Consider the following 24357-nt stretch of genomic DNA (forward strand, 5'->3'; position numbering starts at 1 on the left):
ACATAGAAAAAATTAAAACAATAAAAATGAAATAAATGTTAAGACTATCTTTTTAGGACTACCTGGAATGGGGAAGGGAGACTATGCAAGACAGGAAATACAAAAGCCAGAAAAGAAAGCTTAGGCATTTCTTTTTTACTTTTCTTTCTTTCTTTCTTTCTTTTTTTTTTTTTTGAGGAAGATTAGCCCTGAGCTAACATCTGCTGCCAACCCTCCTCTTTTTTCTGAGGAAGACTGGCCCTGAGCTAACATCCGTGCCTATCTTCCTCCACTTTATATGTGGGACGCCTACCACAGCATGGTGTGCCAAGCGGTACCATGTCCGAACCCGGGATCCGAACCAGCGAACCCCGGGCCGCAGAGAAGCACATGTGAATTTGACCGCTGTGCCACCGGGCCAGCCCCTGCTTAGGCATTTCTGATGAGGGAATACATTTTTCTAATTACAGCTCAAAGGACACCGATAAAATGCAAAGAACAAAAAAAGTTGGGGGGAAAATACTGCAATGCAACTAACAAAAGGGTTAATATCCCTAATGTACAAAGAGCTTCTACAAATTGATAAGAGAAAGACAAATCACTCCAAAGAAAATTGGACAAACGATGCGAAGATTTGCAGAAGAGAAAATCTAAATGGTCAACCAGCAGAAAAAGATTCTCAGTTGCACAAGGAGTCAGGAAAATGCAAATTAAAGCAATTAAATACTACTGGCCCTCAGATTGGCACAAATTAAAGACAACATCAACCAACATCCAGCACTAGAGGCTTGTTTGTCTTAAGGAACTCATATTTTGCTGGTGGGAGTAGGAAATGTTACAACCATTTGGGGGAAGTGATTTGACTATATCTATTTAACAACAAAATATCCTTACCTGCATTTGATAATAAAATTTCAAAATATGGGAAGCAAAAATCGACTGGTGCCATGAAAACCTGATTTATTAACAATACAGTGGGAGACTCTCTTCTCTCAGTAACTTATTGGGCAAACAGAAGAACATCATCAGGGAGAATATATACATTGTAAACAGCCCAACTAACAAGTTTGAACCAATAAACACACATGCTAAACCCAACAACTGGAAAATACACAGTCTTTTCAATCAAGAAATGAAGCATTTTTGAAAACTGCATCTGCACTTGAGCCGTTAGGCAAGTGTCAACAAATTTCAAAGACTCAGCATCATTCAGACAACGTTCTCAGACCACAATGCACTTAGGTTAGAAATCAGTAACATCAGGGGCCAGCCCGGTGGCGCAGCGGTTAAGTTCGCACGTTCCGCTTCTTGGTTGCCTGGGGTTTGCCGGTTTGGATCCCGGCTGTGGACATGGCACTGCTTGGCACACCATGCTGTGGTAGGCGTCCCACATATAAAATAGAGGAAGACGGGCACGATGTTAGCTCAGGGCCAGGCTTCCTCAGCAAAAAGAGGAGGACTGGCAGATGTTAGCTCAGGGCTAATCTTCCTCAAAAAAAAAAAATCACTAACATCAGATTAATTTTGTGTTTGGGGGAATGATAAATGGTGTCAGGAACTGTAAAATTTTCTATACTCCCTCTAAATTCCTTCTTTGAGTCATTAATTCTGAGAACAGGATGAGAGAGACTGAGAGGGGCCAAAGCGCAGACAGCTCCTTTGGGCAGCATTTCAACACCTGCGGGCCCAAGCTGCCCAAGCGTGCAGGTGGCGCTCGCCGCTTTTGTTTCCTCCCCCTATAAAACTCCCGGTGCTCCAGACACTGCCCTGGGCTGTTCTCCCCGACGCAGCAGCCCGGATAACGTACCTATCCCCTTGCCCTTTGTCTCAGAATTTTTGCAAGTTCGACAATGGACTTCTAAATAATTCTGAGTCAAAAGGGGAAAAAAGTTACAAATTAGCACTTGAAACTGACCACTAGTGAAAAGAAAACAAATCACAACTTGGATCTTTAGAAGAGAACTTTAGTCTTCATGCTTCTATAAGGAAACCAGGAAGGGTGATTACTCGATTTTTAAAAAATTGGATGCAATGCCCCACCACTGATGTCACAGACCCCCCAATTACTCCGTCCACAGATACTTGGTCCCTGGCGCGAAATCACCCCAGCTCCCCGCGCCCAGAAAGGTTAAACTCTCGCTGCGGGCGACTTCCGCTTCCTGGCCTAAATCTGACACGTACTATTCCCCCCGTGGCAACTACCCAGGGTCGGTGACAGCCGAGGAGCCGGGCGATGCCCTCAGCCGACGGGGGGACAGAGGCGCCGGCAGGTGGGCACGCAGCGGCGCCCCAGGCTCCGCCGACGCGAGCCGCCCGCCGCGACCGGGGGACGTCGGGCATCCCCGGGAAGTGGAGCCGGGGTGGGGGCCCGGGCGGGGGCGGGCCAATTTCTGGGCCCGCTGCTTGGAGGAGCCCTTCTAGCTAAGATGCGACGGAGGGGGGATCGTGCGACCAGTGCCGAGCCCCGGCTCCCTGGGGACACGGCCTGAGGGCGGGGCCCCCCAGCGCCGAGCTGGGGAAGCGCCCAGCCCGCGCCTGGGCTGTAGCGGGGAGAGGCGGCGGAGGCGGCAGAAGTTCGGGTGCCACAGTCTGGCCCGATCGGCTACTGGGAAGTCCCACAGGGGAACATCGGCCAGGGGATCGCCAGCTCTGCGGCAGAAATGACCACCTTTCCAAGATGGCGACTCCCGTAGAGACACTCCCAAGGGGACAGCCATGTTAGTTGCTTGACTAAGTCACTAAAGAAAATTTGAAAGCCCGCCTCTCCTCCGACACACACACACACGCTCGCACTAACACACCGTAAGTGCACCCTGTGTAATTGTGGGCGGACGGCCGCTTCCACGCTGACACCGGGCATGTGCAGGATGAAGTCCAGAAACGGAGGAGTCCCTCAGAGGCAGTTTCCAGACTTAGGGCTCCAGGACTGAATTTAACAAAGGCGGCGATTTAGGACCAGTGAAGCATTGACATAGTTATGAGGGTGTTAGGATATGGATTTCGTACTCAATGAGGGTACTCTGTAGGGTGAGTGATGGGGTTTCTCTGGGGTCACTTAGGAGGATGTGCGTAGGGTGAGCGCCAAGGCTTTGTGGCTGAGTGATGGGGTGGATGGGGAAAGTGCTAGGAAGATAGGGAGACGAGTGAGTATGGGAGGTCTGTAGGGTAAGTAGTGCAGAGCCTGTGAGGTGAGGGATGGGGGAACTGTGGGGTGCGCATTGCGGGGATCTTATGGGGTCAGTGATGAGAATCCTCGGAGGTCACTAATGGGGTGTTTGGGGTAAGTGATTGGATCTGTGGCCCAAGTGATGGGGGTCTGTAAGATGAATGATGGGGGTTCTGTGGGGTGAGTCACAGGAGCTTAGTGGGGTAAGTGTTGGGGGTCTGTAAGATGAACGATGGAGGTTCGGCAGGGTGAGTGATGAGGCTCTTTGGGGACAGTAAGGGGAGTCTGTGGAGTGAATGGTGGAGAGGCTGCTGGGTGAGTACTGGAGAGTCGATGAGTTAGTGAGGGATGACCACCGTGGGCGCGAGTGTTGCAGAGTCTATGAGGTGCATGATGGGATTGATTGGATGGATGGGCAAGGTGTCTGTAGTGTGAGTGATGGGTTCTTTGGAGTGAGTGATGCATTTGTTAGGACTAGTGATGGAGGGGCCTTTGGAATCAAATAAGCTGCTTCCTGGTGCCAGTGATAGGCAATCTTTAGCTCTGAGACGGAGTTGTTTCAAAAACCTCCTTTTGACTCTGTTGGTCCTCTCGTATCTTTGTTTTCTGTGTCGTTAATTTCTACCCTTGATTTCATTTTACTTCTTTTCTTTAGGGTTTTTCTTTTATGCTTCTTTTTTTCTTGAGGAAGATTGGCCCTTGGCTAATATCTGTGCCAATCTTCCTCTCTTTTATGTGGGATGCTGCCACAGCATGGCTTGACAAGCAGTGCTAGGTCCTCACCCGGGGTCTGAAGCTCCAAACCCAGGCACTGAAGTGGAGTGCTTGAACTTAACCACTAGGCAACCAGCCTGGGCCCCTTTTATTCTTATTTTTTAATTCCTAAATTGAATGCTTATCTCATTTAATATTCAATCATTTTCTTCTATAATATAAGCATTAAGTTTGTGAATTTTTCTCTAAGAACACTTTAGTTGCATGTCACAAGTTTTGATATTTGGTGTTTTCACTAGAGTTTACTTCTAATGTTTTCTAATTTCTCTTGTGGTTTATCTCTGATCCTTTAGTTATTTAGATGTGAGATTTCAGTTTCCCAAAAAGTTGAAATTTTTGTTACTGATTTCTAAATTACAGTCAGAGCCTGTGATCTGAGTGATTATTAGGCGCAGGAATGGATGCTCCTTAAAGTGAATGGTATGTATTCAACTTTAAGTTAAATTATTTTCCAAAACTTTTGTAAAATTGGAACTCCCACCAGCAACATATAAAAACACTCATTCCAAGATCCTCTCCCACACTGAATGTTGCTGCTTTTTAAATTTTCCCCATTCTGAGGGCCAAACACAACGGTATCTAGTTTACTTTGATGTACATTTTCCTGACAACTAGTGGTTGAACATCTTCTCATATTTATTGGCCACTGAAATGTATTTTCTAGAATTTTCATATCCTTTGCTCTTTTTTTCCTCTAGCTGGTTTGTCTCTCACTAATTTGTGAATATTAACCTTCTGTCATTTATTGTACTTTTTTCCTTTATCTCTCTTTATATCTTGATTTTTGAAAGGTGTCTTCACATGTAATTAAGAAAAAAAATCATCTGATTAGATATAGCTGTCTTTTTCCTTTACAGGTTCTGCGTATCTTGTCTTGCCTAGTGAGTTCTCTCTGCTTTGTGCTTAAACAAATATATGCCTTAAATTTAATATTTTTATTGTTTGAATTTTTAAAGTTAAATTTTAATCCAACTGAAATTTATTTGGGTGTGTGGTGTGAGATGAGACCAAAATTTGTATTTTCCATTTGGATAGAAAAATTGCCAGCACCAATCATTAAATGAATACCTTTTGCTACCTCAGTTAAATGCCATTTTTGTCACATAAATTCCCAAATGTATACTGTTCCATTTCTGAATTCTACTTTTTCTTGTGATGTATGTATCTACTCCCTTTCAAAAAAATTGCATTCACTTTAGAAATACTTTTAATATCAAGTAGTGCTAGTCCCTTGTTGTTCTTTTTTTTTTTTTTTTGGTTGTTTTCTTTAATATTCTTTAGCATTTATTCTTCTATATGAATGTTAAAACTATTTTATTTCTTGTTAAAAGTCACCATTAAAACTATAATATTTTTATGGTTTTCTTCTTATAGATCCAGCACCTTTTCTAAAAAAGCTCATGCTTAGGAGCTGACCCAGTGGCGCAGCGGTTAAGTTCACACATTCCGATTCAGCAGCCTGGGGTTCGCCAGTTCGGATCCCAGGTGCAGACATGGCACCGCTTGTCAAGCCATGCTGTGGCAGGCGTCCACATATAAAGTAGAGGAAGATGGGCACAGATGTTAGCTCAGGGCCAGTCTTCCTCAGCAAAAAGAGGAGGATGGGCAGCAGATGTTAGCTCAGGGCTAATCTTCCTCAAAAAAAAAAAACTTCATGCTTAGATATTTTGCATTTGTTTTTGTCATCGTGGTGAATAGCATATATTTTCTATTTCCATAGAATAAAACTATCAATTTTTGTAATTTTTTTCTTTTTCATATTTTATTTCCTATCCAATCCAATTATCAAATTCTCATGTGAATTCTAGTTGCTTGTTATAGTCTCTTAGTTTTCCTAGATCTAATATCATATCACATCCAGTTAGCAGTGGTACTCTCTCTGCCTTTCAAATACTTATTCTGATTACCTCATCTTCTCCCATTGCATTAGCTAGAGCTTTCGGAACAATGTTGACTGATATTTGATAGAGGGTATCCCTATCTTGTTGACAGCTTGAAAGTGAAAAGTGATCATTCATTCATTCAACAAACATTTATTGAGTACCATCCTCTTGCCAAATATTGGGTTTGAAATCCTGCACAGCCATTTACCAGCTACATGATCTTTTTTTTCTAACAACTTTATTGATATAATTTGCCTACCATAAACTTCACCCATTTAAAGCTTACAATTCAGTGGGTTTTGGTATATTCATAGAGTTGTACAATCACTACCACAATCTAATTTTAGAATATTTCATCACCCCAGAATGAAATGTGGTGCTCATTTCTCATTCCCACCACATACCCCCAGCTGCAGGCATCCACTCATTTTCTTTCTGTCTCTATAGATTTGCCTATCCTAGACGTCATATAAATGGAATCATACAATATGCGGTCTTTTGTGACTGGCTTCTTTCACTTAGCGTAATGTTTTCAAGATTCATCCACACTATACCACATATCAGCATTTCATTCTGTTTTATTACTGAATAATACTCCCTTGTATGGATATATCACATTTTGTTTATCCATTCATCAGTTGATGGACATTTGGGCTGTTTCCACTTTTGGGCTGTGGTGAATAATGCTGCTGTGAACATTTGTATACGTTTTGTGTGGACATATGTTTTCATTTCTCTTGGGAGTGGAATTGCTGGATCATATGCTACCTCTGTGTTTAGCATTTTGAAGAACTGCCAAACTGTTTTTCAAAGTGGCTGCACCATTTTGCATCCCACCAGCAGTGTAAGAAAGTTGCAATTTGTCACATCCTCACCAACACTTGTTATTGTCTTTTTGATGCTAGCCATCCTACTTCGTGCGAAGTGGTATCTCATTGTAGCTTTGATTTCTGTTTCCCTAATGACTGCTGATGTTGAGCATCTTTTCATGTGCCATGGACTGAATGTTTACGGCCCCTCAAAATTCTTACATTGAAACCCTAATCCCCAATGTGACGGTATTAGAAGCTGAAGCCTTTGGAAGGTGATCAGGTCATGAGGGTGGAGCCCTCAGGAATGGGATTAGAATCCTTAGAAAAGAGACCCCAGAGAACCCTCTGCCCCCTTTTGCTGTGTGAGGACACAGCAAGAAGATGGCCATCAGTGAACCAGGAAGTGGGTTCTCACCAGACACCAAATCAGCTGGCACTTTGATCCTGGACCTCCCAGCCTCCAGAACTGTGAGAAATAAATGTTTGCTGTTTAAGCCACCCAGTCTATTACAGTTCATTATGGCAGCCAGAATGCACTAAGACAGTGTGCTTATTGCCCATTTGTATATCTTCTTTGGAGAAACATCTATTCAAATCCTTTGCCTTTTTTTTTTTTTTTTGGAGGAAGATTAGCCCTGAGCTAACATCTGCCACCAATCCTCTTTTTGCTGAGGAAGACTGGTGCTGAGCTAACATCTGAGCCCATCTTCCTCTATTTTCTTTATATGTGGGACACCTGCCACAGCATGGCTTGACAAGCAGTGCGTAGGTCCGCACCTGTGATCCAAACCAGCAAATCCCAGGCTGCCGAAGCAGATCGTGCAAACTTAACCACTGCGCAACTGGGCTGGCCCCCCTTTACCTATTTTTTGATTGGGTTATTTGTCTTTGTATTATTGAGTGCTAAGCGTTCTTTATATATTCTGGATACAAGTCGCTTGTCAGATGTGTGATTTGCATATGTTTTCTCCCATTTTGTGGATGTGTTTTCACTTTCTTGGTGGTGACCTTGTCGCACAAAAGTTTTTAATTTTGATGAAGTCCATTTTATCTATGTTTTTCTTTTGTTGCTTATGCCTTTAATGTCATACATTTTTCTTTCTCTATTGAATTATATTGGAACTCTTATCTAAAATCAGTTGACCATAAATATACAGGTTTATTTCTGAACTCTCAATTCTATTTCATTCATCTATATGTGTACCCTTATGCCAGTACCACACTGTGTTGATTTGTGTAGCTTTCGTAGCAAGTTTTGAAATAGGAAAAGGTGTGTCCTCCGACTATGTTCTTATTCAGTGTTTTGGCTATTCTGGGTCCCTTGCATTTCCATATAAGTTTTAGGATCAGCTTGTTACCCTCTGCAGAAATGCCAGCTGAGATTTTGATAGGGATCATGTTGGACCTGTACGTCATTTGGGGGAATATTGCCATTTTAATATTGAGTCTTCTGATCTGGGCATTTTTTTAACATAATGTTTTCTGGTGAGTTTCTGGTAGTCATTGTAATGTTTCAGTAGTTTTTTTATGTTCCCATGTTAATTTGTATTTTTATTAGGAATGACTCCTGAATTGTGTCAGATGCCTTTTGATGTTATTAGCCTTATGGGGTTATTCTCTTTAATTGGTTGTCGTAATGAATTGTATACACGGACCCATCTTTGCCTCCCTGGGATAATTCTATTTGGTCAAGGGAAATTTTCTTATGAGACACTGTTGCATTTGACTTAGTAATATTTTATTTTAAATTTTTGCCACAATAAGAAAACTGCTCATAGTTTTGTTTTTGTGCTATATTTAATGTGTTGGTATTAAGGTTATGCCAGTTTTTATTTTATTTATTTTTATTTATTTATTTTTTTATTGAGTTAATGATAGGTTACAATCTTGTGAAATCTCAGTTGTACATTAATGTTTGTCATTCGTGTTGTAGGTGCACCCCTTCACCTTTTGTGCCCACCCCCACCCCACCTTTCCCCTGGTATCCACTAAACTGTTCTTAGTCCACATTTTTAAATTCCTCATGTGAGTGGAGTCATACACAGATTATCCTTCTCTAGCTGGCTTATTTCACTTAACATCATTCCCTCAAGGTCCATGCATGTTATTGCAAATGGAATGATTTTGTTCTGTTTTGCAGCTGAGTAGTATTCCATTGTATATATATACCACATCTTCTTTATCCATTCATCTGTTGCTGGGCACTTAGGTTGCTTCCACATCTTGGCTATTGTAAATAATGCTGCAATGAACATTGTGGTGCATGGGACTTTTGGGATTGCTGACTTCAGGCTCTTTGGATAGATACCCAGTAGTGGGATGGCTGGATCGTATGGTAGTTCTATTTTTAATTTTTTGAGGAATCTCCATACTGTTTTCCATAGTGGCTGCACCAGTTTGCATTTCCACCAGCAGTGTATGAGGGCTCCTTTTTCTCCACAACCTCTCCAACATTTGTTACTATTAGTTTTAGATAGTTTTGTCATTCTAATGGGTGTAAGGTGATATCTTAGTGTAGTTTTGATTTGCATTTCCCTGATGATCAGCGATGATGAGCATCTTTTCATGTGCCTATTGGCCATCTGTATATCTTCTTTGGCGAAATGTCTGTTCATGTCTCCAGCCCATTTTTTGATTGGGTTGTTTGATTTTTTGTTGTTGAGTTGTGAGAGTTCTTTATATATTATGGATATTAAGCCTTTGTCAGATACATGACTTGCAAATATTTTTTCCCAGTTAGTGGGTTGTTTTTTTGTTTGAATCCTGTTTTCATTTGCCTTGAAGAAGCTCTTTAGTCTGATGAAGTCCCATTTGTTTATTCTTTCTATTGTTTCCCTTCTCTGAGAAGGCATGGTGTCCGAAGAGATCCTTTTAATACTGATGTCAAAGAGTGTACTGCCTACGTTTTCTTCAAGAAGCCTTATGGTTTCAGGTCTCACCTTTAGGTCTTTGATCCATTTTGAGTTTATTTTGGTGAATGGTGAAAAAGAATGGCCAATTTTCATTCTTTTACATGTGGCTTTCCAGTTTTCCCAGCACCATTTGTTGAAAAGACTTTCTTTTCTCCATTGTATGCCCTCAGCTCCTTTGTCAAAGATAAGCTGTCCATAGATGTGTGGTTTTATTTCTGGGCTTTCAATTCTGTTCCATTGATCTGTGCACCTGTTTTTGTACCAGTACCATGCTGTTTTGATTACTGTAGCTTTGTAGTATGTTTTGAAGTCAAGGATTGTGATGCCTCCCGTTTTGTTCTTTTTTCTCAGGATTGCTTTAGAAATTTGGGGTCTTTTGTTGCCCCATATGAATTTTAGGATTCTTTGTTCTAATTCTGTAAAGAACGTCATTGGGATTCTGATTGGGATGGCGTTGAATCTGTAGATTGCTTTAGGTAGAAGGGACATTTTAACTATGTTTATTCTTCCAATCCATGTACATGGAATGTCTTTCCATCTCCTTATGTCGTCATCCATTTCTCTCAGAAAGGCCTTGTAATTGTCATTATATAGGTCCTTCACTTCCTTAGTTAAATTTACCCCAAGGTATTTTATTCTTTTTGTTGTGATTGTGAATGGTATTGTGTTCTTGAGTTCTTTTTCTGTTAGTTCGTTATTGGAGTATAGAAATGCTACTGATTTATGCAAATTGATTTTGTACCCTGCAACTTTGCTGTAGTTGTTGATTACTTCTAAGAGTTTTCCAATGGATTCTTTGGGATTTTCTATATATAAGATCATGTCGTCTGCAAACAGCGAGAGTTTCACTTCTTCCCTCCCTATTTGGATTCTTTTTATTCCTTTTTCTTGCCTGATTGCTCTGGCCAGGATCTCCAGTACTATGTTAAATAAGAGTGGTGATAGAGGGCATCCTTATCTCGTTCCTGTTTTCAGCGGGATGGCGTTCAGTTTTTGCCCATTGATTATGATGTTGGCTATGGGTTTGTCATATTTGGCCTTTATTATGTTGAGGTAGTTTCCTTCTATGCCCATTTTGTTCAGAGTTTTTATCATAAATGGCTGTTGGATCTCGTCAAATGCCTTCTCTGCATCTATTGAGATGATCATGTGGTTTTTATTCCTCAGTTTGTTGATGCGGTCTATCACATTGATTGATTTGCGGATGTTGAACCATCCCTGTGTCCCTGATATGAATCCCACCTGATCATGATGTATGATCCTTTTGATGAATTGCTGAATTCTGGTTGCCAAAATTTTGTTTAGAATTTTTGCATCTATGTTCATCAGTGATATTGGCCTGTAGTTCTCTTTTTTTGTGTGGTGTCCTTGTCAGGTTTTGGTATCAGCGTGATGTTGGCCTCATAGAATGTGTTAGGAAGTGTTCCATCTTCCCTAATTTTTTGGAATAGCTTGAAAAGGATAGGTATTAAATCCTCTCTGAAAGTTTGGTAGAATTCCCCAGGAAAGCCATCTGGTCCTGGGGTTTTATTCTTTGGGATGTTTTTGATTGCTGTTTCAATCTCTTTCCTTGTGATGGGTCTGTTCAAATTGTCTGCCTCTTCTTGAGTGAGCTTTGGGAGATTGTAGGAGTCCAAGAATTTATCCATTTCCTCTAGGTTATCCATTCCGTTGGCATATAGTTTTTCGTAGTATTCTCTTATAATCCGTTGTATTTCTGCAGAGTCTGTTGTTATTTCTCCTCTTTCATTTCTGATTTTGTTTATTTGAGCTTTCTCCCTTTTTTTCTTTGTAAGTCTGGCTAATGGTTTCTCAGTTTTATTTATCTTCTCAAAAAACCAGCTCTTTGTTTCATTGATCCTTTCTACTGCCTTTTTCGTTTCAATAGTATTTATTTCTGATCTGATTTTTATTATTTCTCTCCTTCTGCTGACTTTGGGCTTTATTTGTTCTTTTTTCTCTAGTTCAGTTAGGTGTAGTTTAAGATTGCTGATTTGGGATTTTTCTTGTTTGTTAAGATGTGCCTGTATTGCGATGAATTTTCCTCTTAATACAGCTTTTGCTGTATCCCATATGAGTTGGTATGGCATGCTATCATTTTCATTTGTTTCCAGGTATTTTTTTATTTCTTCTTTAATTTCTTCAATGATCCATTGCTTGTTCAGTAGTGTGTTGTTTAGTCTCCACATCTTTGTGCCTTTCTCAGCTTTTTTCTTGTAATTAATTTCTAGCCTTATAGCATTATGATCGGAGAAGATGCTTGTTATTATTTCAATTTTTTAAAATTTGTAGAGGCTTGCCTTGTTTCCTAACATATGGTCTATCCTTGAGAATGTTCCATGTGCACTTGAGAAGAATGTGTATTCAGCTGTTTTAGGGTGAAGTGATCTACATATGTCTATTAAGTCCAATTGTTTTAGTTTTTCATTTAGCTCCACTATTTCCTTGTTGATTTTCTGTCTGGATGATCTGTCCATTGATGTGAGTGGGGTGTTGAGGTCCCCTGCTATTAATGTGTTGTTTTTAACATCTTCCTTTAGGTCTGTTAATAGTTGCTTTATGAATCTTGGTGCTCCTGTGTTGGGTGCATAGATATTTATAAGCGTTATTTCTTCTTGATGAAGTGTCCCTTTGATCATTATATATTGTCCCTCTGTGTCTCTCTTTACCTGTCTTATTTTGAAATCCACTTTGTCTGATACGAGAATTGAAACACCTGCCTTTTTTTGCTTGCTATTAGCTTGAAGTATTGTCCTCCACCCCTTCACTCTGAGCCTGTGTTTGTCCTTGGGGCTGAAGTGTGTTTCCTGGAAGCAACAAATTGTTGGATCTTGTTCTTTAATCCATTTTGCCACTCTGTGTCTTTTTATTGGAGAGTTCAATCCATTTACATTGAGAGTGATTATTGATGCATGTGGACTTAATGCTGTCAATCTGTCGCTCATTATCTTGTTTTCCTGCATTTCTTTTCCTGTGTGCTTTAGCCTACCCTTTTAAGACTGCAATTTCTTATGGTGGGTTTCTTAGATTTTTCCTTATTTATGATTTGTGACTCTGTTCTGTATTTTATTTTAGTGTCTACCCTGAAGTTTGTATTTAGAATCTCGTGTATAATATAGTCTATTCTCTGGTGGTCTCTTACTTACTTGGCCAATACTGATTTAGACCCTTTGCTCTTCCTCTCCTAAATAATTATTTTCATTTCTTATTCCAACTCGTGTTATGAATTTGTAGTTAGAGTGATAAGATCGTCCTTGCTTTGGTGGTTTCCTTACCTTTATCCTAATGCTATAGTTGAATATTTGCTATCCTGTTCTGGTTCTATCCATCGGTCTCCCTAGTCTGTGGATTGTGACCCCTTTCTCCCTTTTTTCTTTTTTCAGGTATGAGAGCCTTGTTGAGGATTTCTTGTAGTGGAGGGCTTTTAGTTACAAATTCCCTTAACTTTTGTTTGTCTGGAAAAGATTTAATTTCTCCCTCATATCTGAAGGAAATTCTTGCGGGATAGAGTATTCTTGGCTGAAGATTTTTATCTTTTAAAGCTTTGAATATGTCACTCCATTCTCTCCTAGCTTGTAAGGTTTCTGTAGCGAAATCCGCTGAAAGTCTGATAGGAGCTCCTTTGTAGGTTATGCTCTTCTTTTTTCTTACTTCCCTGAGTATTCTTTCTTTATCTTTCCTTCTTACCAATTGTACTACTATGTGCCTTGCAGTAGGTCTTTTTACATTGACAAATCTAGGAGATCTGAAAGCTTCCTCTTCACACATTTCTCCATCAATCCCCAGATTTGGGAAGTTCTCTTCAATAATTTCGTTAAGCACACTTTCTGCTCCATTTTCCTTTTCCACGTTCTCAGGAATTCCTATGATCCTTAAGTTCTTACTCCTCATTGAATCCACTATCTCTCAGAGATTTTCCTCGTTTTTTTTAATTCTTAGTTCTCTTTCTTCCTCTGTCTGGAGCCACTCAGCCTGTCTATCTTCAATTATGTTAATTTGCTCTTCTATGGTGTCTACACGGGCATTCAGGGAATCTGTATTCTGTTTTATCTGGTCCATTGTGTTTTTCATCTTTAGTAATTCTGTTTGAATCTTTTTTATAATTTCAATCTCTTTTGTGAAGTAACTCCAGAACTCATTGGCTTGTTTCTCTATCTTTCTCTCTACCTCATTGAATTTTTTGATTATAGGTGCTTAGTTTACCTAATTCCAAGTCCTCAGGACTTAATTCTATGTTTTTATTGTTTTCCTTCTGTTCTGGGGCTTTTATGAATTGCTGGAGGTAGAGGAGCGGTTTTTTCGCATGGTGGTAGAATTCGGTTGCAGTTACAGCCTGCCACCACTAGATGGGGGTCGAGAACCGCATGTTATGAGCTCTCCGCCTTTGGGCAAGATGGCGGCGCCCAGTGGCTTTGCCGGGAGGGAGGGGCTTCTATTCTCATACGCCGATCTGGACTCAGATCAGTTTTGTTCTCTGGTCTCCCCAGGACCTGGGTTTATGGGGTCCCCGTGCAGGGAAGCTTTCCCCCATCAGCAGGTTTCCACTGAACCAGCAGCAGGAGTCCTGGATGATCCCCCGGTCACGCGGCCCCTCCCCTGCTCCTTCCCGGACACGCGCAGCAGGGATCGCAGACTCTAGGGGAGGGAGCGACGTTCTCTCCTACCCATTCCAATGCCTCTGAGGCCTCAGCAAGATTTATGATCTCCGCCTTCTTGCTATTGTAGGTCTCTAACGTGTTGGCATTAGATTTATTCGTTTTTCCACTCCTTTGGAGGGGAGAGAGTCCGGGGTCAGCTCACCCCACCATTTTGCTCCCTTCTTTTTTTTTTTTAGATTTTATTTTTTTCCTTTTTCTCCCCAAAGCCCCCCAGTACATAGTTGTATATTCTTAGTTGTGGGTCCTTCTAGTTGTGGCATGTGGGATGCTTCCTCAGCGTGGCTCGATGAGCCATGTCCGCGCCCAGGTTTTGAACCAACGAACCACTGGGTCGCCTGCAGCAGAGCTTGTGAACTTAACCACTCGGCCACGGGGCCAGCCTCTAGAGAGTATTTCTTAATTGCAAACTGGTTTGGGTAGTTTGATTATCTTTTTATTATGTATTTCTTTTTTTTGGTTGAGATATAGTTGTCATATAGCATTGTGTAAGTTTAGGGTGTACAACGTGTTGATTTGATACGTTTATATACTGCAGTATGATGACCACCATAGCATTAGCTGCCACCTCTATCATGTCACATCATTATCATTTCTTTTTTGTGGTGAGAACACTTAAGATCTAGTCCCTTAGCAATTTTGAATCTCTATTTCTGATTTTACAGGATTGTAGTCAGTATGGCCTGCCAAAACTAATTTTTAAGAAATATCCATATATTTTCTTTGAATCCAAGTTACACAATTAAAAGAATTTTTAACTGTGCCATGAGTCTAAGAGAAGAGTATGTTCACTGGACACAATAAAGTTAGATAGCTTAAATCTAGCTTATTGATGATATTTTTCAAATCCTCCTTACTTGTCTTTTTGCTCTACTTGACCCGTTATATTATAGAAGAGGTAAAATAAAATCTCCCACCATAATCATAACTTTTAAAAACTTTTTATTTTGCAATAATTATAGATTCATAGGAAGTTGCAAACATGGTACAGAGAGGTCCCATGCACCCTTCACCCAGTTCCCCCAATAGTTACATTTTATAAAATCGTAATGTGATATAAAAATTTGACGTTGGTACAATGCATGTGTATAATTCTTTGTCATTTTGTCGTGTGTGCAGATTTGCATAAGGACTACCACAATCAAGATACAGAAATATTACCCCTTTGCAGTCTTTACACGCACCATCATTCCTAACCTCTGGTAACCAGTAATCTATTTTTCACCTCCATAATTTTGTCATTTCGAGAATGTTATATGAATGCAACCACACAGTATGTGACCTTTTGAAATTGTTTTTTTCACTCAGCATAATGTCCTTGAAAACTATGCAGATAGTTGCAAGTCACACTAGTTCGTTTCTTTTTCTCGCTGAGTAGTATTCCATATTATAGATGTAGTACAGTTTGTTGAACTGTTCGCATACTGAGGGACATTTGGGTTGTCTCTGGTTTGGGGCTATTACAAATAGAGCTGCTATGAACAATCCTCTACAGGTTTCTTGTACATATACCATTTCATTTCTCTGGAATGAATGCCCGGAAGTGAAATTGCTGAGTCATCTAGGGATTTGTTTCATTTTTAAAGAAACTGCCAAACTCTTTTCCAGAGTGGCTGTGCCACTTTACATTCCCACTGGCAACATACGAGAAATCCAGTTTCTGTGCATCTTCTCTAGATTTTGATATTGTCACCATTTTTTTTTTAAATTTTAGCTCTTCTAATAGGTGTATAGTGATTATGTCATCATTGTCTGAATTTGCATTTCCCTAATGGCTAGTGACATTGAACATTTTTTTGATTTTTTAAATTGAAATATATATTGAGATAATTATAGAGTCACATTTGGTTGTAAAAAATAATACAAAGTGACCCCTGTGCACTTTGCCCAGTTTCCTCCAATGGTAACATTTTACAAAATTAAAGTATAACATGCCAACCAGAATTTTGACCTTGATACAATTCATTCATCTTATTCAGATTTCCTGTGTAAGTTTTATACAATTGTATCACCTGTGTAGCTCTGTGTATCCACCAACATAGTCAAAATACTGAGCAATTCCAACATCACAAGGATCCCTGGTATTGCCCTTTTATAACCACACCCATTTCCTTCCTGCCCCTACTAACCCTTGGAAACCACTAATCTGTCCTCCGTTTCTAAAGTTTTGCATTTCAAAAATGTTCTATAGGGGTCAGCCCAAAGGCCTAGTGGTTAAATTTGGCGTGCTCTGCTTTGGTGGCCCAGGTTTGTTCCCGAGGGTGGACCCTACACCACTCCTTGTCGGCCATGCTGAGGCAGCTACCCACATACAAAATAGAGGAAGATTGGCACAGATGGTAGCTCAGGGTGAATCTTCCTGGCAGTGTAGGAGAGATCCAGTTTTTCTGCACCCTCACCAACATTTTGTGTTGTCGCTATTTTTTATTTTAGCCATTTTGGTAGATTTGTAATGAGAGCTCATTGTGGTTTTTATTTGCATTTCCCTGATGGCTAATAATATTGAACACACTTTCGTGTGCTTATTTGCCATCTGTTTATCCTCTTTGTATATTTTGCCTATTTTCTAAATTGAATTGTTTGGACTTTTTTACTGTTGAGTTTTGAGAGTTCTCTATATATTCTAGATACTAGTCGTTTGTCAGATATGTTGTTTGTAAATATTTTTCCCAGTCAGTAGCGTGTCTTTTTAGCATCTTCATCCTTTCCATCCTATGGTTTTTTTCAGGCTATTTCTGGATCCTCTATTCTGTTCCATTGATGTATGTGTCTATCCCTCTGCCAAAACCTCAGTCTTGATTACTGGTATCTACGCAGTAAGATTTCATATCTATTAGAGTGATTCTCCCACTTTATTCTTCTTTGTCAAAACTGATTTAGCCATTCTAGGGGCCATGCCTTTCTATATAAATTTTAGAATGTGCTTGTCTATGGATGGTGAACATATTCCCATGTGCTTATTTGCCCTCCGTGTATCATCTTTGGTGAAATGTCTCTTCATGTCTTTTGCTCATTTTTCTAATTGGATTGTTTGTTTCTTCAATGTTGAGTTTTGAGAGTTCTTTATATGTTATAGATACAAGTCTTTTGTCAGATAAGGGGTTTGCAAATATTTTCTCCCAGTCTCTAGCTTGTCATTTTATCCTCTTAGCAGTATCTTTTGCAGAGCTACAGTTTTTAATTTTGATAAAGTCAAACTGATCTATTTTTACTTTTATAAATCATGTTTTTGGTGTTATATCTAAGAACTCTTCGCTAAGCTCTAAGTCCTGATGATTTTCTTCTCTGTTGTCTTCAGTTTTATAGTTTTATATTTAAATCTATGATCTGGGGAGCTGGCCCCGTGGCTGAGTGGTTAAGTTCATGTGCTCCACTGCAGGCGGCCCAGTGTTTTGTTGGTTCAAATCCTGGGCATGGACACGGCACTGCTCATCAAGCCACGCTGAGGCAGCGTTCCACATGCCACAACTAGAAGGACCCACAATGAAGAATATACAACTATGTACTGGGGGGCTTTGGGGAGAAAAAGGGGAAAAAAATAAAATCTTTTAAAAAAATTAAAAATAAATAAATCTATGATCCATTTGGGGTTAATTTTTAATAACATATGACATTTAGCTTGAGATTCATTTTGTTTTTTGCTTCTGAATATCCGATTACTCCAGCACCATTTATTGAACAGACTATCCTTCAACCATTGAAGTGTCTTTGCACCTTTGTAAAAACAATTAGTTGGCTGTACTTGTGTGGGGCTATTTCTGGATCCTCTATTCTGTTCCACTGATCTATGTGTCTATCCCTTCATCATTACCACATTGTCCTGATTCCTGAAGGTAAATAAAAAGTCTTGAAATCAAGTAGACTGATTCCTCCCACTTTATTCTTTGTTGGAATTGTTTTATCTATTCTAGTTCCTTTGTCTTTCCACATGAATTTTAGAATAATTTTGCCTATATCTACAAAGAATTCTTGCTGAGATTTTGATAGAAATTATATTGTCTGTATACCACTTGTGGAGAACTGATATTTCTACTCTGTTGAGGCTACCAAGCCATAAACACTATCTCTTTCCATTTATTTAGATCTTCATTGATTTCTTTCATCAACATTTTGTAGCTTACAACATACAAGTCCTGAACGTGTTTCATTACATTTACACCTAAACATTTCATTTTCTGAGTGATATAAAGTATTATATTTTTAATTTATTTCGTCATGTTCGTTTGTAGTATGTAAAAATACAACTGATTTTTGTGTGTTGTTCTTGTATCCTGTAACCTTGCCGAAGTCACTTATTACTTCTAGAAGTTTTTGTGTAGGTTCCTAGGGATTTTCTGTGTAGATCATCATGTCATCTGCAAATAGGGACAGTTTGATTTCTTCCTTTTCAATTTGTATGCCTTTTATTTTGTTGTCTTGCCTCATTGCACTGGCTAGAACTTTCATTACTATGTTGAATAAGAGTGGTGATAGTCGACATTCTTGCCTTGTTCCTGATCTTATGGGCAAACATTCTCCCCATCATATTAAGTATGATGTTATTTGCAGTTTTTTTGTAGAATTTTATCAAGTTGACAAAGTTTCCCCTTATTCCAAGTTTTCTGAGAGTTTTTATCGTGAATGGGTGTTGAATTTTGTCAAAACCTTTTTCTGCATCAATTGATAGGATCATGTGATTTTTCTTCTTTAGCCTGTTAATATGGTATAAGACATTCACTGATTTTCAAATACTGAACTAGTTTTGCATTCTTGGAATAAGCTCCACTTGGTCATGGTGTATAATTCTTTTTATATATATTGCTGAATTATATTTGCTAATATTTTGTTAAGAATTTTTGCATCTATATTCATGAAGGATATTGGTCTATAGTTTTCTTTGTTTTGTACTCTTTTTTTGGTGAGATAATGGGATAATTTGTCAAGAAATATCCTATTTTCAAATACAAGTGATGACAAAACATGCAAATTTTGCTATGTAAACCACATATAAACCCAGCGGGAAAACATTACACATCAATAATGTTTTGGGGTTTTTTTTGAGGAAGATTAGCCCTGAACTAATATCTGCCACCAGTCCTCCTCTTTTTGCTGAGGAAGACTGGCCCTGAGCTAACATCCATGACCATCTTCCTCTATTTTGTATGCGGGACACCTACCACAGCATGGCTTGATAAGTGGTGCATGGGTCCACGCCTGGGATCTGAACTGGCAAACCCCAGGCTGCTGAAGCAGAGCATGCAAACTTAACCACTACACCACCAGGCCAGCCCCAATAATGTATTTTTTATACTCTTTGTTTAGTTTTGGTATCAGGCTTTATGGGATGAGTTAGGAAGAATTCCATCTTCTATTTTCTGGAAGAGATAGTGTGAGATTGGTGTTGGCTCTTCTTGAAAAGTTTGTGGAAATCTCCAGTGAAACCACTTGGGCCTAGAGATTTCTATTTTGGGTGTTGTTTTTTAAATTGCAAATTCAATTTCTTAGTAGTTATGAGGCTATTTAACTGAACTATTTCATAGTAGAAGAGTTCTGATAGTTTGTACTTTTTGAGGAACTGGTCCATTTTATCTAAATTGTCACATTTATGTGTGTAGAGTTGTTCATTGTATTCCTTTATTATCCTTTTGATGTCTGCAGGGTCTGTTGTGATAGCCCCTGTTTCATTCCTGATATTAATCATTTGTGTATTCTCTGATTTTTACTTTGTCCATCTTACTAGATGTTTGTTTATTTTATTGTTCATTTTGGAGAGCCAGCCATTTGTTTCTTTGGGTTTTTAAATTGTTGTGTTTTCAGTTTCGTTGATTTCTGCTCCTACATTTATTATTTCCTTTCTTCTGCTGGCTTTGAGTTTATTTTGTTCTTCTTTTCTAGTTTCTTGAGATGAGAGTTTAGATTATTGATATGAGACTTTTTCTCTTTTCAAATGTAAACATTTATTGCTATAAATTTTCCTCACAGCACTGCTTTAGCTTGTGGAGCAGAGCATTGTACACCAGTTATCAATCCCAGGGGAGGACTCCAAACACTTCTGCCCACTGCATCTTAGTATCAGAGTTGCCAAGGGAAACATAACACAGTCAAGCACTGGAACAACACTTTACTCACATAGAGAAGAGAGAGAGCAAGATCAGCATCAGTACTGTGCATTGGTCCCTCATGGGTAGCAAGGGTGGTCCCTCACCCCTCAGCAGCTACATGGCAAGTAAGCAAAGGAAAAGATGCTCAACTCCATTAGTTAACAAGGAAATACAAATTAAACTAACATACTACTCACACTCCTCTCATGCTGCAGTGGAAGGGCCTCGACCCCTCCCCCATTGAGTCTGAAATAGTGAAAGCTTGGGTGTGCCTGAGGGCCATTCATGTACAGGCTTCAGCAGAACAAAATAGCACACACTGAGTCTGAAATAGGGAAAGATAGTCCCACACAGGGCCATAAGCCCAACACAGGCTCTGTGGGCTCTTTATTTCTTGGTAAGGAAGTGTTCCAGGCCCAAGGCCCAATCTTACGTGGCCAAGTGGGAGTTGAAAGATTACATGTATGAGACTGCCTTTCCCAACATAGCTGTATCCCACAAATTTTGGTATGGTGTATTTTCATTTTCATTCAGTTCAGTGTATTTTTTAAATTTCCCTTGAGACTTCTTTCATCCTTGGATTATTTAGAAATGTTTTGTTTAGTTTAAAAGTGTTTGAGGATTTTCCTGTTACCTTTTTGTTATTGATTACTAGCTTGATCCCATTGTGGTCAGAAAACATACTATGTATGATTTCAATTCTTTGACATGTGTTGAGGTTTGTTATATGGTCTAGGATATGGTCTATATGGTATATGTTCCATAGGCGCTTGAGAAAAATGTGTGTTCTGCTATTGTTGGGTGGAGCGTTCTATAAATGTCACTTAGATCCTGTTGGTTGATGGTATCCTTGAGTTCTTTTGTAACCTTGCTGATTTTCTGTCTAGTTGTTCTATCGGTTGTTGAAGGAGGGGTATTGAAGTCTCCAGCTATAATTGTGAATTTGTCTCTTTCTCCTTTTAGTTCTGTCAAATTTTTCTTCACATATTTTGCAATTCTGTTTCATAGCGTGTATACATTTAGGATTGCTATATCTTCTTGGTGGATTGACCCTTTTATCATTAGGTAATGTCCTGTCTGTCCCTGGTAATTTGGTTTATACTGAAGTCTACTCTATCCAGTATTAATAAATCCACTCCGGCTTCCCCTTTTTTTTAAGATTTTATTTTTTCCTTTTTCTCCCCAAAGCCCCCCAGTACATAGTTGTATATTCTTCATTGTGGGTCCTTCTAGTTGTGGCATGTGGGACACTGCCTCAGCGTGGTTTGATGAGCAGTGCCATGTCCGCGCCCAGGATTCGATCTGACGAAACGCTGGGCCGCCTTCAGCGGAGCGCATGAACTTAACCACTCGGCCACGGGGACAGCCCCTCTGCTTCCCTTTTTAATTAATGTTTGCATGAGATAGCTTTTCTATCCTTTTACTTTCAACCTACATATATCATTATATTTGAAGTAAATTTCTTGTACATAGTGTGTAGTCGGGTCATGATTTTTTAAATGTAATCTGCCAATCTCTGTCTCTGTAATCTGTCTTACAATTGGTATAGTTACACATAATCTAATTATTTATGTGTTAAGGTTTAAGTCTGTCATATTTTGTGTTTTGTGTTTGTTCTCTCTATTTTTGTTTTTCTCCTTTCTTTTTCCTGCCCCTCTTGGGGTATTTGAACATTTTAAAGAATTCTTTTTGATTTATCTATAGTGTTTTCAAGGAGATCTCTTTATATAGTTTTTTTCTTATTGGATGTTCTATGCATCGTGTAATATACACATAACCTATCAAAGTCTACTGGTATCATTTTACCACTTGCAGGGAAGTATGGGAACCTTACCTACCTTATGTCTCTTTATCATCCCCTATTTATGATATGGTTGTCTTAAATATTTCCTTTACATACACTGAGCACCACATTAGATGGTGTAATAATTTTTGCTTCAAGTGTCAAACATAATTTAGAAAAGTTAGGAGAAGGAAAATATATTATATTTACCTGTATTTTTGCTTTTTTCTTGTTCTTTCTTCCTTACTGATGTTCCAAGATTCCTCCTTTTATCATCTCCCTTCTGTTTAGAGAACTTCCTTTAGCCATTCTTTTATGGTAGATCTGCTGGCAACAAATTTTCTTCATTTTCCTTTATCTGAGAATGTCTTGACATCCCCTTCCTTCCTGAAGGATATTTTCTATGGATACAGGATTCTTTTCTTTCAGCACTTGGAAAATCTACCACTTCCTTCTGGTTTCTGATGAGAAATTTGCTGTCATTCAAATTGTTTTTCTTTTATGTATTTTATATATTTCTCTCCAGCTGCTTTCAAAATTTAAGAAAATTTTTTAATTGCATTTTCAGTCCCTGAGCTAACATCCGTTGCCAATCTTCCTCTTTTTTTCTTTTCTCCCCAAAGCCCCAGTACATAGTTGTATATCCTAGTTGTAGGTCCTTCTAGTTCTTCCATGTGGGATGCCACCACAGCATGGCTTGATGAGTGGCGTGTAAGTCCATGCCCAGGATCCGAACCAGTGAACCCCGTGCCACCAAAGAACAGAGTGTGCAAACTTAACCACTAGGCCACTAGGCCAACCCCTCAAGATTTTTTTCTTTGTCTTTAGTTTTCAGAAGTTTGACCATGATGTGTCTTGGCATGGATTGTTGTTGTTGTTTTATCCTCTTTGAGTTTCATTCAGCTTGTTGAATCTCTAGGTTGATGTCTTTTGCCAAATTTGTGATATTTTCAACCATTATTTCTTCAAATACTTTTTTCAGCCCCACACTCTTCTCTCCTCTGGGACACTAAGGACTCGAAATGTCAAGTCTTTTGTTATAGTCTCACATGTCCCCCAGGCTCTGTTCATTTTTTTTAGGTTAATTTTCTCACTCTGTTGTTGTTCACATGTGTTTATTTCTATTCTGTCTTCAAGTACCCTGATGTTTTCTTTTTCTTTTTTTACTTTTTGTTAAGATTATGATAGTTTACAACCTTGTGAAATTTCAGTTGTACATTATTGTCTGTCAGTCCTGTTGTAGGTGCACCCCTTCACCCTTTGTGCCCACCCCCATCCCCCTCTCCCCTGGAAGCCACTAGTCTGTTCTCTTTGTCTACATGTTTAACTTCCACATATGAGTAGAGTCATACAGAGATTGTTTTTCTCTATCTGGCTTATTTCACTTAACGTAATACCCTCAAGGTCCATCCATGTTATTGCAAATGGAATGATTTTATCCTTTTTTATGGCTGAGTAGTATTCCATTGTGTATATATACCATATCTTCTTTATCCAATCGTCAGTTGATGGGCACTTAGGTTGCTTCCACGTCTTGGCTATTGTGAATAATGCTGCAATGAACATAGGGGTGCATGGGACTTTTGGAATTGCTGATTTCAAGTTCTTTGAATAGATACCCAGTACACTGATTTTTTCTTTTGTTCTCTCCATTCTGTTGTTGAGCCCATCCATAGACCTTTTTGTTTCAGTTACTATATTTTTCAGTTCTAAAATTTCTAAAGTTGGTTCTTTACATCCACTGTTTCTTTGCTGAGATGTTCTGTTGTCTCATTTGTGTTAACTGTTTTTCATAATTGCTCAATGAAGCATTTTTATGAGGCTGCTCCAAAATCTTTGTCAGATAATTCCAACATCTGTGTTATCTCAATGTTGGCATTTGTTCATTGTCTTTTCTCATTTCAAGTTGAGATTTTCCTTGTTCTTGGTATGATGCCTGAGTTTTTCTTATGTTCAGGACATTTTGGGTATTATATTATGAAGCTCTGGAACTTTTTTAACCCTCATGGTTTAAGAAGCCTCCTTTGACAGAGCTCCATTTGGTGAAGGGAGAAGTTGTCTCATTACTGCCAGTGGGGATGGAACTCCAGGTTTCCAGTTGGCCTCTTTTTGTGGGGGGCTTCTTGTTATTGCTCAGTGGTGGTGGGAGGTCAGGCTCCCTACTAGGCCTCTGCTGGTACCACCCTGGCTGGGAGGGGGATAGGCACCTCATCACTGCTTCCCATGTGATGTCCGTTGACACTGTTGGCAGAGATGCCTTACTGCCGAGCCTTGGTGAGAGCTCCAGTAGGCCTCCTCTGACATCACCCTATC

The 24357-nt window shown here is 39.4% G+C and overlaps 1 protein-coding gene across 5 annotated transcripts in view; it reads left to right on the forward strand.

Annotated features, from left to right (window-relative positions):
- The first annotated feature begins 2149 nt into the window (after window positions 1-2149).
- Window positions 2150-24357, forward strand: part of ZNF41 (zinc finger protein 41) — a 53852-nt gene continuing 31644 nt past the window's right edge. The window contains exon 1 of one of the 5 annotated variants that reach the window (XM_046672972.1): window positions 2150-2249. Coding sequence is in view for 1 of the 5 variants with exons in the window: in XM_046672968.1 (XP_046528924.1) it covers window positions 2695-2696 (2 nt within the window). In the remaining 4 variants the exon portion in view is untranslated. Of the gene's footprint in view, window positions 2250-2552; window positions 2782-2924; window positions 3007-24357 lie in introns of those variants that run through there. The other 4 variants (XM_046672969.1, XM_046672968.1, XM_046672971.1 and 1 more) reach the window with 4 other exon arrangements.

Source organism: Equus quagga, chromosome 10, assembly GCF_021613505.1.
Source record: "Equus quagga isolate Etosha38 chromosome 10, UCLA_HA_Equagga_1.0, whole genome shotgun sequence".
Lineage (NCBI taxonomy): Eukaryota > Metazoa > Chordata > Mammalia > Perissodactyla > Equidae > Equus > Equus quagga.